Raw genomic sequence first — 17,341 nt, 5'->3', positions numbered from 1 at the left:
AGGTGAACTTCATTAACAAATTAGACGGACGCGTCTCCGCCTTCATCAGGGTCTGAAAAAGCCAATAAAGGAGTTTTAATATTTAGCAGAGCTGTTAGCACATTGTAGGGCCGACACTGTTTGATACAGGTAAAACTGTAACTCTTCTCTGAGTAAATCAAAAGCTGCTGTAACAGATACTGATGAAACTATTGTCCTATCACATTGTAGGGAGTGACGCTGTGTTGACTATCGGCACTGTTGTGACTTTACTTGGCGTAGGTGTCGGCCTGCAGACGCCGCGCCAAAGATACTGACAGCAGCATGTTCAATCCACCATCTTAATTAAAAGTGTGATTATTGTTCTTACAGGACAGTAAGGACCAGCATAAAGAGCAAAACACAACAATAAATCACAGTATATAATTGTCCTAGTTCACATAATTAACTACTGCACTCGTGCTACTTTGTATCCATGGTTACCACAGGCCAGCTGTTTAGTATAATGTGCATTTACTTGTGTTTTTTCATTATTTTTAGTAACATACTATTGTGATGTTAAAATACATTTATGGGAAAGATTCTATATTTTACATTACTTAACACTTAAAATGATTGATGTTATATCTGCCTAAAGTCTCATTTATACTCTGTTCACTGCTTTGGGAAGTTTTATTAACATTTACTATGCTGTGAACATAACGCTGATATCTATTAGAGTAATAATATAACTATTTAATATCCTCGTCTATTCACATGATTGCAAAAGTCCTGAAATTCATACTCCTTTGGTTTTCCAAAGCTCTTTTTTAAAACATACCTCAAAAATAATGTAACATCCCTTACTCCACAATTCATGGAAAATTTTTATTTATTTATTTTTTATTTTTTTTATTTTTTTTGGCCTTGGAAAGACACATGCAGGAGTTGTGATTTTCCACTTGGGAGACGGCAACCTTTCTAATTTATTATTCCCCAACACATATGCACAATGTCTTCCTCAGGCACTGACCAAAAATAAATAAATAAAAAAAAGCACACATGCTCCACTTTTAGTAGCATCTCCTGACCCAGTGTTGATTTTGTGCTTTCGAGGAGTCACGCTGTGATTATTTCTCCTGACTGTGTGAGTGGGAGAGATGACACATTGTAATTTCAAATGGGTGTTTCCCACAGACATATAAATACTGAACGGCCTTCAGCTCAGCCCAAGAGGTGTATTTACCCAGGATGATGCAGACACCTCTGTCAGCAGGTTTTAGAATTGTTGCCTTTTCTCAGAGCCTAATCTTTGAATCAATAGGAGAGAGCACAAAAAGATCAGACACTGTTGCATACAGAAGTTAGCTTCGTGTGTGTGTGTGTGTGCGTGCATGTGTGTGTGCGCGTGCGTGTGTTCTTCAGATAAAACATTTCGAAGGCTGTTTGCTCCCATAATTTATCATGAAAGATTGCTCATGTGTCCTTGCACGTGTGTTTCAGTTGATTATCTTGTACAAATGACAGCCTGGAGGGGTGTTTGGATAAACAGACATGGGAGGGATAATGACGGGTGGAGGAGAGAGGGCGAAAAGGAGCCATGTTTTTAACTCTCTGCTTCATATTGACAGATGAGAATTTAGAGTGCCCACGAAATGGAAAACGGTGTTCCTGTGTTAAATGTGCATTTATCTGCCATTGTCTGCCAATATATATTTCAATTAAGCCTGACATTATGCCCCACCTTCTATTTTGTGATTGGCTCTATCACGTTTCTGTTGGGCGTCCCGCTCCTCGGAAAGTCCAAGTATCCGTGTTGGGAAGTGGTGTTCGGCAACCAACTCATTCTTTTGTTTCCTAGTAGCTGTTCCGACTTGAGCAGAGGTTCATTTTCCATCTCAGAAACTCATTTTTCCCCGTTGTGTCCGACACCACATTATTGCAGGGTATGTCACCACACCAGCGTTACACTATGGAGCCTCCTCTTACTGTGTAAAGTCATGTCAATATGGACAGGTGAATGTTTACTTAGGAGTCCATGTGATCCACCTCATAGTTGTTGAGATATTTCAGTCTGATATTTCCAGCAAAGTGGTTGATCAACTGTCTGAGTGGCGACAAAGACTCACATTGTAAATGTAAAACAATGAGAATAAAAAAAGGACACAAATTATTGTGAGTGAACAATAGAATTGTGGGAGACGCATCTGCTTGATGAATGGGTGTTTTTAGCAGCGCAGGAAGTCAATTCTATATAAGGGATCTGTGGCCGACGCCTCAAACCCTAATGAGCATGTGCAGATAGAGTTCTCACCACTTTACGGGGGGGGGGGGGGTTGGACCAATCAGGAGCTGGGGTGTCATTTTCATCGGCACCTCTGGCTCTTTAAAGAAACTATTGATGCATCCTGACAGAAACACTGATGTGTTTTTACAGGCTGCAGCGTCATTATCATCATCAGATTAATCAATTGTAATCAGTGCCCTGTGTGTGTGTGTGTGTGTGTGTGTGTGTGTTACTTTGTCCTGGTCTACTGACTGTCTGATCTGATAAATGTTTCATGCAGAACACCCTGCTGTTTCCAACAGGACATTAGACCCACACTCTTGTATGAGTGTGCTTACGCCACCAACAAGGGTCTGCAGCCTTTAATGGTCACACATCAAAACAAACATAACGTTCTGGTTCTCGTCGTGATTTTATTAGATGAGCTCCGTTCATCACAGGGAGGCCTGTTCTTTTCTGTCCTGTAGGGAGGGAGGGAGGGAGGGAGGGATGGGATGGGATGGGAGTAGAGGAGGAGGAGGAACAGTTATGAGAGCCAGTGGTGAAGTTAGAGTTACTACAGTTAGACAGATAGCAGCACAGAGAGAGAGACAGGGAGTGAATAAAGTCTGCTGTTTTTGTTCAAAAGACACATGAAGACTTGGCAGAAATGAGGGCAAAGGACTGATTTGATTTTTTCATTGAATTTAATTTCCTCAAGATATAATTTTTTTTTTAAATTGAATTTCTCCATTATTTAGATTTTTTTTAATCAGGTTCTTTAAGCTTTTTTTTTTTTTTTGCTTTTGGTGCGCTTCCACTTCAGAAAGTGAGAGAGTGTGGGTGAGTGTATGTTTATGTATGTGTGTGTGATATAGTAAACCATGGAGCTGGAGCGTTTAGGTGGCGGTGGGGTCAAACCCGAGAGGGACAACAGTCGTCTCTACAGGATAGCACTGGCCATGTGTGTGTGTCTCTGTGCTGCCCTGCTGCTTGCACTCATACTGGGTAAGTCCACCACCAAACACACACACATACACGTTTCTTCTAAACTTGCATTATAATTTGTAAGGAATTCAGTGGAAATGTATCACAGCCTACATATAATGCATGCTGAACAAAGATTATAGTACATACAGACAGTAAATAACACACAGAAGCACTCTGGTGGGAGCAAAGGTCCTTGTGGAGGGATCGCGGGTAACTTGTGTCAAACTATTTTTGGTTCATATAGAGTTTCAAACACACCCACGTGATCAGACAAAACCTCAAACTCCATAACGCACTGTGGGAGTCAAACTGAACTCTGGGAAAGGAGGAAAGAATGTGTATGTTGACACTATGTGGCTACTATTTACGGCAGAATGGGACATTAATTAGCAAGGAATTGTTTAGAGGACTAATGGGTTGGGTGTGTGCATGTCTTTATATATAGGAGTCTTAATTAACACTGACATTTTAAAATAGCAATTTTACAAATACATATCGTTAAATAAAAAAAATATTATATATATAAATAAAATGAGAGTAAAAGTGTGACAATAATGTTACTTGAACTTTGGAATGGTAGGACAAGTTTATTCGTAAAATACTCTTCTACAACAACAACTACATGTGACAGCAGTAGAGGCTGTAAGACAAGACATTATAAAACATAGCTAATTGCGATATGGAAAATATATTTTTTTTTTTACTGAATCCTCACTTTCTGAAAGTTGCTGTCCATTAGCTACAGTAATGGTGCAAAACTTATTTAAGAATGCCCTTCAAAATAAAACTTTGATTAAAGAAATGTCAGGAGATTTCATTCATTTTCCTAAACAGCAAGTTATCTATAAATGAAACCTTCTGTATGTGAACATTTTAACACATTGTGAAACACTCATAGTTTGATACTGGTTACTTTACAAGGACATAAGCACGTTTATTGTGATTGCAGTGGTCTAAGACCTAATTCAGGGCTGCGTTCACGCAACACGAGACAAGAAGACAGAAAAAAGTACATAATATAATAAATAACAATACACGTTGCAGCAACATACGATGTTGATCAAGTATTGCACATCAGAGCAACTTGACTGTGATCTTGTCATTTTAAAATGCAGACAGAAGGAGGCCTTGTTTTTATTCAAGTGGAAAAGCATGTTGGCTTTTACTTTCTGTGCTCATGCTTATTGACATTTGCCTTCAACTTCATTGTTAATGAACATACATAAGTGTGGTGTCAATCTAGTTGTCCTCATGTTAACATATTCCTGTTAAAGCTGGCCTTTCTAGGGTGTAGTGTAGAAAGTTGTAGTCGGGAGGGGTTTATATGTTGTGGGGGTTTGGGGGGTAAGTATTGTTTTGCTGTTATTGAGGGGAGCGGACATTCTTGTGGTGGCATTGAAGTGTAATTATGCTATGTGGCAATGTATGCATATGCACCACACACCCACTCTAATGAAAACCCTCCTCTGGTCTCCATCCATGCGAGTGACCAGAAACAGCAATGCCAAGTGTTTCTTTCCTTTTTTTTAAAGGAGGGTTTTTGTACATGCATGTCTTTGGCCTGTTTTGCGTCTCAGTAATGCACATCTGTTCAACCCCCAGTGTGTGGATCTGACGGAGCAGTCGGGAAGGGTTGCTCAGGTTGTTTTAGGCCAAGTGGGTCATGCAGGGTTGAAGTTGTGAGTGTGCGCATTTCAACTCAGAGTGGGCACAAACTCAAGGAGCCCTCACGAGCGAGCTCTAACCGGACAGCATGAGCAGTCAACCTCCGAGGTCAGACGTTGTGGCGCAGCTCTGTGACGCTCCACTCATGCGTTTACAATGGGGATTTGGTTTCTAAATCCGTCTTCATGGGCTTGTTCTGGCTCTGTTCGCCCTCATAGCCACATCACATAACTGTGGTTTCTGCCAAGAGGTTAGAGCAGCAGGCTTTCATTCACCTTCAAGAAAGGAAGTGAATGGGTAGACCTGTGGTTACACTACCAGTAACATCAACAAAGAGGGGCTTTATTTTGTCTCCTTGAGGCTTTCTGAGTGCCTTTTTTTAGAAGTGTGTAAAGTAATTACTGTTGACAGTGAAGTCCAGTTTAAAAAGTGATGTATATTTTGGGAAGCACTGTATAAATAAAGATCGTATGGAGGTATAAAGTAAAGTCACTCTGTCAAAGGCTACATGGTGGTTGCAGGTGGCGTTTTCTTTTACTCTGTGTGTTTACTCTGCCTGACGGCTCTCCAGCTGTATCAACTGCACTTTGATCTGCATTTGTTCCATTTTGATAAAAAAGTGAATTTTGGGAACGTTCCACCTCTCACTGATAACCCGTACCTGAAAGTGTGTTTAAGCTAAGCTCTCTGTCCTCTGGGCTACTTTTACTGAAAGTTTGTAATAAAGTGATGAAAGCAAAATAGCTTATTTTGCAATCTTTTTTAACACAAATACTGTTTGTTTAATTAACATACTGTTGTCATGTATGATATTTCATTTCCAATATACTTTAGCAATGTACCATATACTAGACACATGACTTGCTGGTAACTAAACAGCTATTTTTTTAATAATTTTTTTGGACCATGGAGTTCTTGCTTAAATTATTAAGAAAATGTTTAAAAATTAGTTTCATTGTTTTTATATTTTTACCAAATGTTGGCAGGTTTTACAGATTTTACTTGCAGTTACTTGTCACAAAGATCAGATTTGCAGAGAAAGAATCAACCGTTGTTTCCTTAATGTTGACCGCATTTTTTATAATGCTGCTTAAAACCAATAATGTGCCTGCATTGCTCAATGGCTGCTCAAAAAAACAGCAAGCTCAACTTATTTTTTCCTCCTTCAGTCTCTCAAAGATCACATCAGCAGGAGTTCTGTTTGACCCCAGAATGCATCGAAGCAGGTGAGACATATTGATAATCATTGATGATGATCATTTTGGTGGATTTAGTTGAGATGTCGGTATCCAGTTCTAAAAAGTTGCAATTTGGATCCTTGTGACTCCTTTCTTGTCTTTCCTTGTAGCCGGGTCTATTCTAACTAAAATGGATAAGACTGTTGACCCCTGTGAGGACTTTTATTCTTTCTCCTGTGGAGGATGGTTAAAAGAAAACCCGATCCCTGAAGATTCGTCCTCATATGGCATCTATCCTTGGCTACGGCAGCATGTAGACATTCGACTCAAAGGTGTGTTTGCCTGCAAACACTCCATCAGATTTGTTTGTGTTGCTGTTTATTCTGTTTGTTGGTCGTGTGTGTTGTCTGATGTGATCTTTGTTTTTTTTAATTATGTGCTGCAGATTAGGAGCCTGCTGTAAACCAGTTTTAACTGAGTCTGGCCCATTTAACTTTTGTCATGTTACTTTTAAATCTTTCCTGTCTTAATGAAATGAATGAAACAGACATGAACTGGGTCAAAATAAAATCAGAGCTGTTTTTTAGACCAAATAGGAAGTCATTGTGAAGACAGTAGCTCAATTGTAACATACATTTGAATATGTTGGTGGGAGTTATCTTTTTTAAAAAGAAAATGAAATGTATTTGTTTGCTGAAAACGTTGGGTGAATTTCTACCTAAGACACGAAGTAGTAAAGCAATAACAATGTAGGATAACAATGACAATTCAACCCCTTGTGTGGAGACCTTTTGGGTTTATGCTCGGAGCATGAACACATGTTTATCCTTGTGAGCTCTTATGAATTGCAGTAGTAATCCTGAATACTTGGAACAAGACTTTGATTTGCATTATTGGTGGAATAGCCCTTGAAAGTAACTCTTACAATGTTAGGGTATTATCACTTATTGACTTGGCAAGACGGACATTATGTACATATTATTTGGGTAGTTTTGTTATTTGTTGCATAACAAAGGTGTTCGTTTTTTTTTCTTTCAGAGTTATTAGAAGCTCCATCAGAAACGAATGAACTGGAGGCTGTATCCAAGGCTAAGCTCCTCTATCGCTCCTGTATGAACGAAAGTGAGTGTGACAACAAAAAAATGAGTCTTGTCACTTTGTCTTGATATATATTTGTTACATGGAGACTAAGGCTAACCATTATGCTAACCTTAGCATTTTATCAACTCGGACTTTCCTCTGCTCCTACCTGGAAATGTTAGCTGTGTTCCCAAAATTGGTATTGATTATTGCATTATGAGTGTGACCTCAACAGCTAACAGTACACACACACACACACACATACACACACACACACACATTAATGAGCCCTTGTGGGGACTACTGTTTGAGTGATAACTTAAAGAAGCCACTAACCCAGAGTTAACCATTCCAACTAGATGCATAAATCCAGCACTCAGTTTATCTCAGCATCTTAACTTGGATGTAATTTAAGTATAAAAAACAAACCGTTTGACTCAAAATGGCTCGAGCAGCAACTGTGGTAAATAAAAAAAAATGTCCCCACTCTCCAAGACTATGAATAAGTCCCCAATAACACTCTATGGGCACAGGTTATCATTTCCATGGCACACTAAAAGACAGGGTGACATGATAAGAATAAGCTAGGACAACCTAACCTAGACTTACATAGCAGACATGCAGAAGAGAAAGATAAGCATGAAGGGAAAAAAAACAGAAAAAAACATTTTAATACAAAGATACAAATGATAATAAAGGAAATATTAGAACTAATAATGAGACACAATGATGTATTTAATTTCGGGTTTCATCTTCTTTTTGTGTGCTAACACAGCTATACTGGAGCAGATGGACTCCAAACCGATGCTGAAAACACTGAGGCAGCCTGAGTTTCGATGGCCTGTTGTGGGGGAAGGGCTCGGTGGAGATTATCAGTGGTCGGAGAGGCAGTGGGTCCTTCTAAATACTCTAGCACAGATGAGGAACCAGCACAGTAAGAGCGTCCTGATACGTCTGTACGTCTCGCCTGATGACAAAAACTCCTCACACTACGTGATCAAGGTCAGACATCAGTGTCTTCACTGTTACTATGATTTATTCATGCAGGATTTTTAATTTGTCATTAAATACATTTGCCTTTTTTTTACTTCAGCAGCTGTTTTTTTGGTTTTACACTTAGCTTTGTGTATCATGTAATAAACAGAAAAAACAATGATGTCCATCATGTATATAATGTTGCATCAGGCTGCTAGTCTTTACTGTATCTTAAACGAAACCTACCAGCAGCCGACAGTTTATAAACTTTTTAACCAACAAAGATGGGAGTGATTTTAAGGGATTTTTATCGTAAAAGTGGGATTTAAATTCCCTACAACACAATATAGAAACCTTTGGATGTTTGGGAATCAAGTCATACGGTATATGTTACTGTATAATGTGTGAACAATTTGTACGTAGGCCTACAGTAGGACACCATCGTTGACATGTAGGCAAAAGCCTTAGCTGCAGGTCTACAGTAAGAATTACAGGTTAAAGCACTGAAACATAACATGTTAAGCTTTTCTTTTTGCCTTGACGCAGCTAGATCAGGCATCCTTGTCTCTGCCCTCCAGGGAAGACTACACCACCAACTCCTCCTCTGCACGGGCCGTGAGTTCTGCTTCATCGTTCAACCCTTTTTTCAACCTGACGTAAAAAAAACTATTCCTGCAGTAGCTATTTCCTTCCAGCTTGAGCGATGAATTACAGCGAGAGAATTCGAAAACCACTCGAAATATCAGCAGTGAACACTGGCTTTTATAATCAGCTCCTTTTGTTAGTTTGGTTGGAGATGTTCATTTGCATTTCTCATGCATTATTTTAAAAGTAAAATTTAAATATTTAGATGTTTTAGGTAGAACTCACTCTGAACTTTTCTGTCATTTCAATCATGATGAAAATCTCTCTCTCTCTCTCTCTCTCTCTCTCTCTATCTCTTTCTCTCTCTCTCCAGTATCGTGCGGCCCTGCTGAGCTTGATGGTAGATACAGCCGTCATGCTGGGCGCTCCGGAGAAAGCCGCACTGACCCAGATGGAAAAGGCTCTCGCTTTCGAAACAAAACTGGCTCATGTAAAGACGTCGTGCCTGATAAATAGAATCCCATTAGCAGATGTGATAGGCCTCTATGGAGCTAACTCAGAACCCAACATTATTCACTGGCATATCTGAAATGGATTCAATAACTCAATCAAAAGGATAAATGGGAATAATCCACGTTTAATGTTTAATGTCTTTTGTAATATTGCTCATTTTCTCTGCAGATCTTGATTCCCTATGAAAACCGTACCAGTGAGAACATGTACAACAAGTACTCCCTCTCTCGCCTGCAGCGACTCATACCACAGGTATGATGATACAGAAAGACTGAATGACAGACAGAATAATCAGAATACTCTATTAATGCAATTTCCCTTTGTTGTTAAACCATCACACTTTCTTAGCTTGTTACTTTGCATACGTTTTTTGCTTGAGCGTATTTTATGTTCTCGCTAATAATATTTGGCATAACTAAGACAGGAAAAACATATCCACAATAGTTTTTCAAATGAACGTGTTCTTCTTTGTCATTAAGGGATTTCTTGTACACTTGTCCCCTCTCTTTCATAGTTAGACTGGTTGGGTTTTGTCAAATCTGTGGTGGAGTCCAAAACGGAACCGGTTCGGTCCATCACCTCCTCCGAGCCCGTCATCGTCCGAGCTCCGCAGTACTTCAAGGAACTCGTCAAGCTCTTAAACTCCACAGATCCCAGGTGCGCACTCACACACACACACACGCACACACACACACGCACGAACAGCAAGATAGAGAACACACACAGACTGATGAGCACACACACTGGGGCCTGAGGGCTCCTGTCTCTCATTATCAGTATATTATAGCGTGTAATGAGATTACATGTAGGCATTTAATTAATGGCCTTCATCTCTCTCTCTCTCTCTCTCTCTCTCTCTCTCTCTTTCTCTCTTCCTCTCTTTAGGACTGTAGCTAACTATGTGCAGTGGAGGACAGTATTTTCCAAAATCACCACTCTGAGCCGACGTTTCCTTTACAGATACCTGGACTATGCTCGGGTTTGTACATGAAGAATGTTCCAGAATCTATTTCCATTTCTGGCGATTCTTAAGTGTTTATATTAACAGAAAGACTGTAATGCTATTTAATGGTTCAAAGACAAACAAGGCCTCTTAAAAGCATTAACTAATATAAAATATGCCATGTTAAAAGGCTTTGAGTAGAGCTGCTCCATTAGCATTTGGCACTTTGCAGATAAATGGGTTGTATATGTGCGACGTCTTAAATTTGATTGAAGTTATGATGTGAAATTCAACTGTGTAGAGAAAACGATACAAAACATGAGATAGAATAATGAAAAAAGGGAGAAAACAAACATGTTTAAGAAGCGCTTTGCAGGCTTTCTGACGTCCACTCGTGACTCCCTTTTTGATTCGGACCCACCAGTTAAAAAAACACAGTTTTAAAGGATTTTTAAAAATGATCTGAGGACGTTAAACAAAACAGTGAAAAGTCATCGTGTTGTAAACAATGCCACCTCTGTCCCCCCCTGCTGCCTCCATCAGGTCACCACAGGCACCACTTCTCTCACCCCGCGCTGGGATAAATGTGTTAACTACGTTGAGAACTCACTTGTTTACGCCACTGGGCGCCTTTTCGTCAACACACACTTCCAGGAGGACAAGAAACACATGGTAGGTTTGTGTTTCCTTGACATTATATGGTGTCCTAAAGTGAGTGATTAGAGGGTTTTCCATGTTTCATTCGTGTTTGTTTAAGGGTATAACAGATGTGTGTTGGTCCTATTTCTGTCTCTGTGTCACACATGTAATGTTGCTTCTTCTTCCTGGAATTTACATCACATTTAATCCGCTGTCAGCTTCTGATTCCTTTTATGTTAATGTGTGTTTGTCAGATGGAGGAGTTGATTGGGGGCATTCGTTGGGCGTTCATTGACATGCTGAAGAAGGAGAACACCTGGATGGATTCAGTAACAAAGGAGAGAGCTATAGATAAGGTGAGAACAGCTGGAGTCACCATCTCGGTCTGAACAGTGAATTAGACGAGAACATTTCAAACACGACTTCATCATTTGTTTCTATCTTCACCTTCTGGGAAATGTAGTTGTCCAAAATTTACGAGTACATGACTGGTTTGTTTTTAACCTTTGTTTAAGATTTAGTGCGTACCCTTTATGTCTTATTTCCTCTTTAACGACACAGAATATTTTTTTTGGTCAGGTCCAAATGCTTTTAATTGTGTTTCTCCTTATCTCCCGGCTATTTAGAAAAGGAATCCTTATGGTTTGGCTTGTAACTATTTTGGTTATTTTTTTTCCCCTCTCCTTTTCAACCGCTTGAGATTTTTGTGGTTATCCCTCTGGGGATAACTTGGAGATACCCGGGGTCGGCAACTGTGTCACCACTGCTCCACATCCTTACACAATGATAAGAACTTCTAACACTTTGTGACATCCGGCCCAAACAATGACTTCTTTGATTCCACACTAGTAATAATCATTTCACTTTTTGTGGTTTCTGCTTCATCATAAGTCATGACACATTATTACATAAGACCTCGGTTTAACACAGAAGTGCTCGGCTGTCTCTCATCTTACTGTCTTTGTTGTTAAAATCATCAACTCTGTTCTTTCAATGGAGGGATTTTCATTCCTTGAACCAAAGTTAAGCTAATAGGACCACATGCATGTTAGACATGCACAGTTAAAAAGTCGAAGTGTTCCTCCATGGCTCTGATGTCATCACGCTGTTCTAACAACATCATCTCTCGCACTTTTCAGAGCTTGCAATTTTAAGTTCATTTCATTAATAATCTACTTAAACTATGCTATATGGAAGACATTTTATTTCCCTCTATTTTCCTGTGATACGTTATTTCAGGTTGTTTGGTTCTCAATATTTCAAGATAACAACACTAGTATTCTAGTTTTCAGTCATTCTGTCAAGATCTCTTCTTAATATTTTTTGCTATCCCAGAATAGCTAAACACTTTTAAGCTGGTTGCTATGATAGGCCACCGCATGATATGCCATGCTGACATTGTCCACAATAATGAGACTGAATGAATGTGAGGCCTATTCAATATTTTGTGCCTTAACAAGCCGGCAAAGAAATAAGTCAAGGTCTCAAGAAAATACAAGTTACCGGGGCAACCAGAGTAAAACGTTCAATGGATGTTAATCTCAATCTGTCGTCTGCTTCTTTCAAGGCTCATGCGGTTCTTGCTAAAGTTGGCTATCCTGAGTTCATCCTGAACGACACCTACCTCAATGAAGACATAAAGCAGGTTTGTATAGCACTGCTTTAGAACAGTGTTTCTCTACTGGACGAGCCTCAGGACCCTCCACCCACACCTTCATGAAAAATTGGAGACCAGAATCAGATTTTAGTTTATTAAAAGTTGTACAGTTTGGACCGCAGGCGGTACATAGCATGATAGAACAAAGGAACGGAACCAAACAAACTTTTAAAAAGTGCTTTATAAACTCGTTGACACACCTTGGAGACCCTCTGAAAACGTGTCGATGATTCCTATTGGACCGCTGGAGACTGTAAAGTACCATCCCAAAGTCCCTTCTTTAGCAAGACATCCTTTGCTATAAAGGGAAATAACTTATGGAATACACTGCTTTCCAAACTTTAGACAAACCAGAGTTGCAAACACTTTTAAATGAAATTGAAAGAATTCCTTAAAAACTGCCACATAGTCATTGTGTAGGTATCGTGTTAGCAGGAACGGAGGGGGGTAGAAGACGTGTATAGATGTATAAACTGTGTATGTATGTATGTGTAGATTGTATTTTTCTGTCAGCGTCTTATCTTCTCAGTGTAATCTGCATCTGTCGCTGTCGAATAAACCAAGAAGAAGAACGTTTAAGAAGTGGTTCATTCAAAACAATGGCTTCGTTTTGTTTTGCATGTTTCTGCTTCTTTCTCAACTTAGAGCGACGAGAAAGTGTCGGGGCAGGGTTACATTCCTTTTTAACAGCACTGTAAATAACAGAATGCGTTTGTGTGTGTGTGTGTTCCAGCTAGAGTTCAATGAGAAGGACTACTACGGGAACGTCATTCAGACGTTAAAGTTCATCGCCCAGTCGGATCTCGCCTGGCTCAGAAAAAGTGTCCCACGAACAGAGTGAGTATCTCGCTCGACGCGGCGAGTGACTTTCTCTGTTTCACTTTGACAGAGCGTGTGTTTTTGTGTTTGTTGCAGGTGGTTTACTAACCCAACGACCGTGAACGCCTTCTACAGCTCCTCCACCAACCAAATCAGTGAGACAGCTGAGAGATTACCGGGACTCAAGTTTTTCATTTAAACATTCAGATGTTTTTGATTTCTCAAGTATTCAGACAGGATGACGCAACACTGCACCTCAGTGATTTCAATTAAGTATCTGCCTATGATACATTTTCAGGGGGGTTTAAAAAAGGCTGAGCAGGCAGTTCAGTGTCAGAAATGATTAAGAATTTGCATAAAAAAATAACGAACACTGACATGAAGAGTGCTCTCTAATACTGGGGATATGTGATCAGGTTTTTAATAGTTTCCCCAAAGAGAGGGCAGAATTGACTGTGCCTGAAATACAAACTCAAGGCTTTGAAAACTTACCTGACCTTCAGCAGTAAATAATTTCAGCTCGGACACGGTTGAAGACACACCAACAAAAACCTATTTTGATTTTCTCTTTAAGGATTCCCAGCTGGAGAGCTTCAAAAACCTTTCTTTTGGGGAGGAGAGTATCCAAGGTGAGATTAAAGAAATGTGACACGCTCTGCTAACAGACCAAAGAAATGCCACCTCATGCTCATACCCGGGAGCAAGGTGAAGCTCTGAAATTATTATTCTGACATAAACCTCCTGAAAGAAAACCACAGAGAAGAAGAGTAAGGTCAGTGTATAAACACTGTAATTGAATATGCTACCTTCCAATCCACAGTACATCAAGTTACATTTAAGGGAATCGCAAATAACACACATAGACCTTCTGTATCAGCATGTTTTTTTCCCAACACTTTCAAAGAAGCTTAAAAGTTGGAGGACTTGGAACCGATTGTGAAAATACAACTTATTGTATCTTATAAGTATCACCAACAAGTTATTTTAAAACAGACTTTTTTGAAGTGTAAATTCAGACTCATCTGTCTGTGTTAACTAAAACAATTAAAGGGACATTTTTATGAATGGAGCTTGATTTGATGATTGTTTTTCATGGAGAGTAAGTAGTATCCTATATTATTGTAGCAATCTCAATTAAGCTTTATTTAAAATTTGCCCCAATTTTAAGCGAGTGACGTCACTTTTACAAAAATTGGCGATCTAGACTGTAGGTCTACTTCGCCTCCGTATCAAATCATAGTGTATCGTATTGCAGCATATTGGATTTGTATAGCTTTGTTTTGTATCAATCTAAATCAAATCCAAATCATATTGCCCCAATAAAATCTTATCTCAAGACACTTTACAAAAAGAGCTGGTCTAACCTGTACTTCTGACTGTAGCTTATCGCGTTGTAGCGTAGCATTTTGCGTTGTAGCATATCATAACATTGCATATCGTACCGTTGTTACTGTATCTGTATCCCTTTGTTGTCTATTTGCAGGTCTCTAAGTTATGGTGCCATCGGGGTGATTGTTGGACACGAGTTAACACACGGCTTTGACAATAACGGTAAACACGGCACATTACAAATCATCTAAAATAACATCATAGATTTGTAACTCGGAATATAATGTGATTTGTTTTGTGTGTGAACAGGACGAAAGTACGATAAAAATGGCAACCTTGACCAATGGTGGAGCAACTCCTCGGTGACAGCTTTCAATGAGAAGAGCCAGTGCATGATCGACCAGTATAACGGCTACTTCTGGGAGGAGGCGGGGCTTAATGTGAGAGCGTTTTTTTAGACTGCAGCAACAAAATGAGATTTAAAAAAAAAAGAAAAAAGTCTCCTGAAACATTTAAACAAACACGTGCGAAATAGTTTTAAAAAAGAATGAGACAACACCAGTTTGGCACATGAATAATGAAGCCATTACAAAAAGCAAAAGCGGCTGTGATTCGAGACTTACTCACTTTAAAATGTAACTTTATTCAATTCTGTGAAGGAACAGCATTGGAATCTGTGCTTTATGGATGTTTTGTTCTGCAGGTGCGGGGAAAGAGGACTCTGGCAGAAAACATAGCAGATAATGGAGGATTACGAGAGGCTTTTAGGGTATGATCTCATTTCCCTTGAATTATCTGTCTCTTCGTCAACATTAGCCGACCAAACAATCGGTTTTCTTTGTCTGGCAAAATTGCTGGGGGTAATAGCTTTTTAATATTACCAGGTTTTTGCATAACTATAAATGCAACACACAATAAATCATTTACATTTTATGTTTGAATGTGTTCCAGTAAGTCCTGCCAGTAAGGCAGCATGAATACTTAATCTCTGATACTGGTACTTTTAATACTTTTGCCTGTGCAGTGCACACTATTAAACACCAATAATGAATCTGTTTATGACTCAATAACCGTTTTAACCCCTTTTTTACCAGCTGGGTTACAAAAGCAAACGGTCTAAGAGCACATGTGCTTTCTACTCATCTTTTCTCTGATACTTGTTATCAGTTCTATCTGTGTTAGTTGTATTCGTAGAAGCTGCACTACACTGCACCTGTACAGTTTCTCTCCAACCTGTATTTAGCTTCTCTTTCTTGAAATTTCAAGATGTTGTGTTCAGAAGTCCGGGTAGAAAAAGAAAACTGGTCTTCATCTTTGTGTGCAGGCGTACAGGCGGTGGGTGGATGAGAGCAGAGGTGGTGTGGAGGAGCCGGAGCTACCAGGAGTCGGACTGAACAACAACCAATTGTTCTTCCTGAGCTACGCACACGTAAGAATACACACACACACACACACACACACACACACACACACACATACACAGACACAAACTCTTTCTGCTGCTCCATCAATGTTTGAAACAATAAGAGCAGAAATGTTCTTTCACGTGTATAATTTGTCAGCATGGGTTACTTTTCAGGTAAAGGTTTTGAACAGGTAAAGGGGGAAGGATGCAGGTTTGGAAATTGTTAAAGGGAAAAGTTGGGTTAGGTCCTGTGGACTACACTGACCTGACAATGACTGAATTACATATGATTTTGCAGGTTTTCCTATTTTTGTATGAAAGATGAATAAAAAGGACTTTATTTAAAACATGGTTAAAGGTTCTAATGTTCTGTGTGCTCTGCAGGTGAGATGTAACTCGTACCGACCAGAAGCTGCCAGAGATCAGATCCAGAGTGGCGCTCACAGTCCACCAAAGTACAGGTGAGCACACACACACACACACACACACACACACACACACACACCCCCCACAGCCTGACCTTTACCATCCCTGTTGCCCGGCAGAGTTATCGGAGCGATGAGTAACTATGAAGAGTTCCGGAAAACGTTCAGCTGTTCGGAGTCGTCGATGATGAACCGTGGCGAGCAGTCGTGCCGGGTGTGGTGAACTCAGCTCTTGCTCCTGAACCATGCAGGCGTGAGTCGTCCGCAGCAGGAAAGTGACGCTGGACTCGGCCGACATAGTTTACATGATGTGAGAACTATGAAGCAGAGACGTTCTCTAAAGAAAATGCACACCCCAGCGTTTAAAGGAGATCTTATACTGGTGGGGACTTTTAAAGGTGTTTTGAAAAGACTGTTGTTTACTTTTACTGCAACAAATCTGTAACTTTTTCCACTGCATATGTTTCAGCTACTGCATTAATTATGACTGAGGACAATTCTTAAGGACCAGTGCATAATGTGTTGTAAAAAAAAAAGAGCTTTATATCTACAGGAAGTGTGAATTTATAAAGCTACAACTTTCTTAGGAAATAAAAAAATGTATATATTAAATTAAACATGCAATGAGCAGATGTTTTCTGATGACTGAAACCTAGTTTAAAAATGTGTTGTGCTGTAGTCAAGACCAATCTAACTGAGACAAAGACATGATTAAGACCAGTGTGCTCCGAGACCGAGACAGGACCAAGACATTTAGAGATCGAGACTGAGTCGAAACCAAAACCATAAATATCACTAAAATAATAATCTTGTGTGCAGCAGGCATGTCGGTCACTTAAACTGTAACACCGGGAGGGTTGTGGCTGTAAAAATCCAACTACAAATGAATTTAAGTTATTTGTTTTCACCTTTGA

The 17,341-nt window shown here is 39.6% G+C and overlaps 1 protein-coding gene across 1 annotated transcript; it reads left to right on the top strand.

Annotated features, from left to right (window-relative positions):
• The first annotated feature begins 2,777 nt into the window (after positions 1–2,777).
• On the top strand, positions 2,778–17,044 carry phex (phosphate regulating endopeptidase homolog, X-linked). Its single transcript, XM_079361839.1, has 22 exons — positions 2,778–3,232; positions 6,049–6,105; positions 6,228–6,389; positions 7,096–7,179; positions 7,913–8,139; positions 8,659–8,727; positions 9,071–9,187; positions 9,379–9,462; positions 9,725–9,867; positions 10,096–10,189; positions 10,697–10,825; positions 11,047–11,148; positions 12,360–12,437; positions 13,183–13,286; positions 13,365–13,423; positions 13,843–13,897; positions 14,752–14,819; positions 14,907–15,037; positions 15,301–15,366; positions 15,922–16,026; positions 16,387–16,463; positions 16,548–17,044. The coding sequence occupies exons 1-22, from the start codon at positions 3,109–3,111 to the stop codon at positions 16,648–16,650; spliced, it is 2,238 nt and encodes a 745-aa protein (XP_079217965.1). The 5' UTR covers positions 2,778–3,108; the 3' UTR covers positions 16,651–17,044.
• Positions 17,045–17,341: the final 297 nt, after the last annotated feature.

This window comes from Symphodus melops, assembly GCF_947650265.1.
Source record: "Symphodus melops genome assembly, chromosome: 14".
NCBI lineage: Eukaryota > Metazoa > Chordata > Actinopteri > Labriformes > Labridae > Symphodus > Symphodus melops.
The sequence above is the reverse complement of the archived record's forward strand: the minus strand, read 5'-3'. Positions and strand labels throughout refer to the sequence as shown.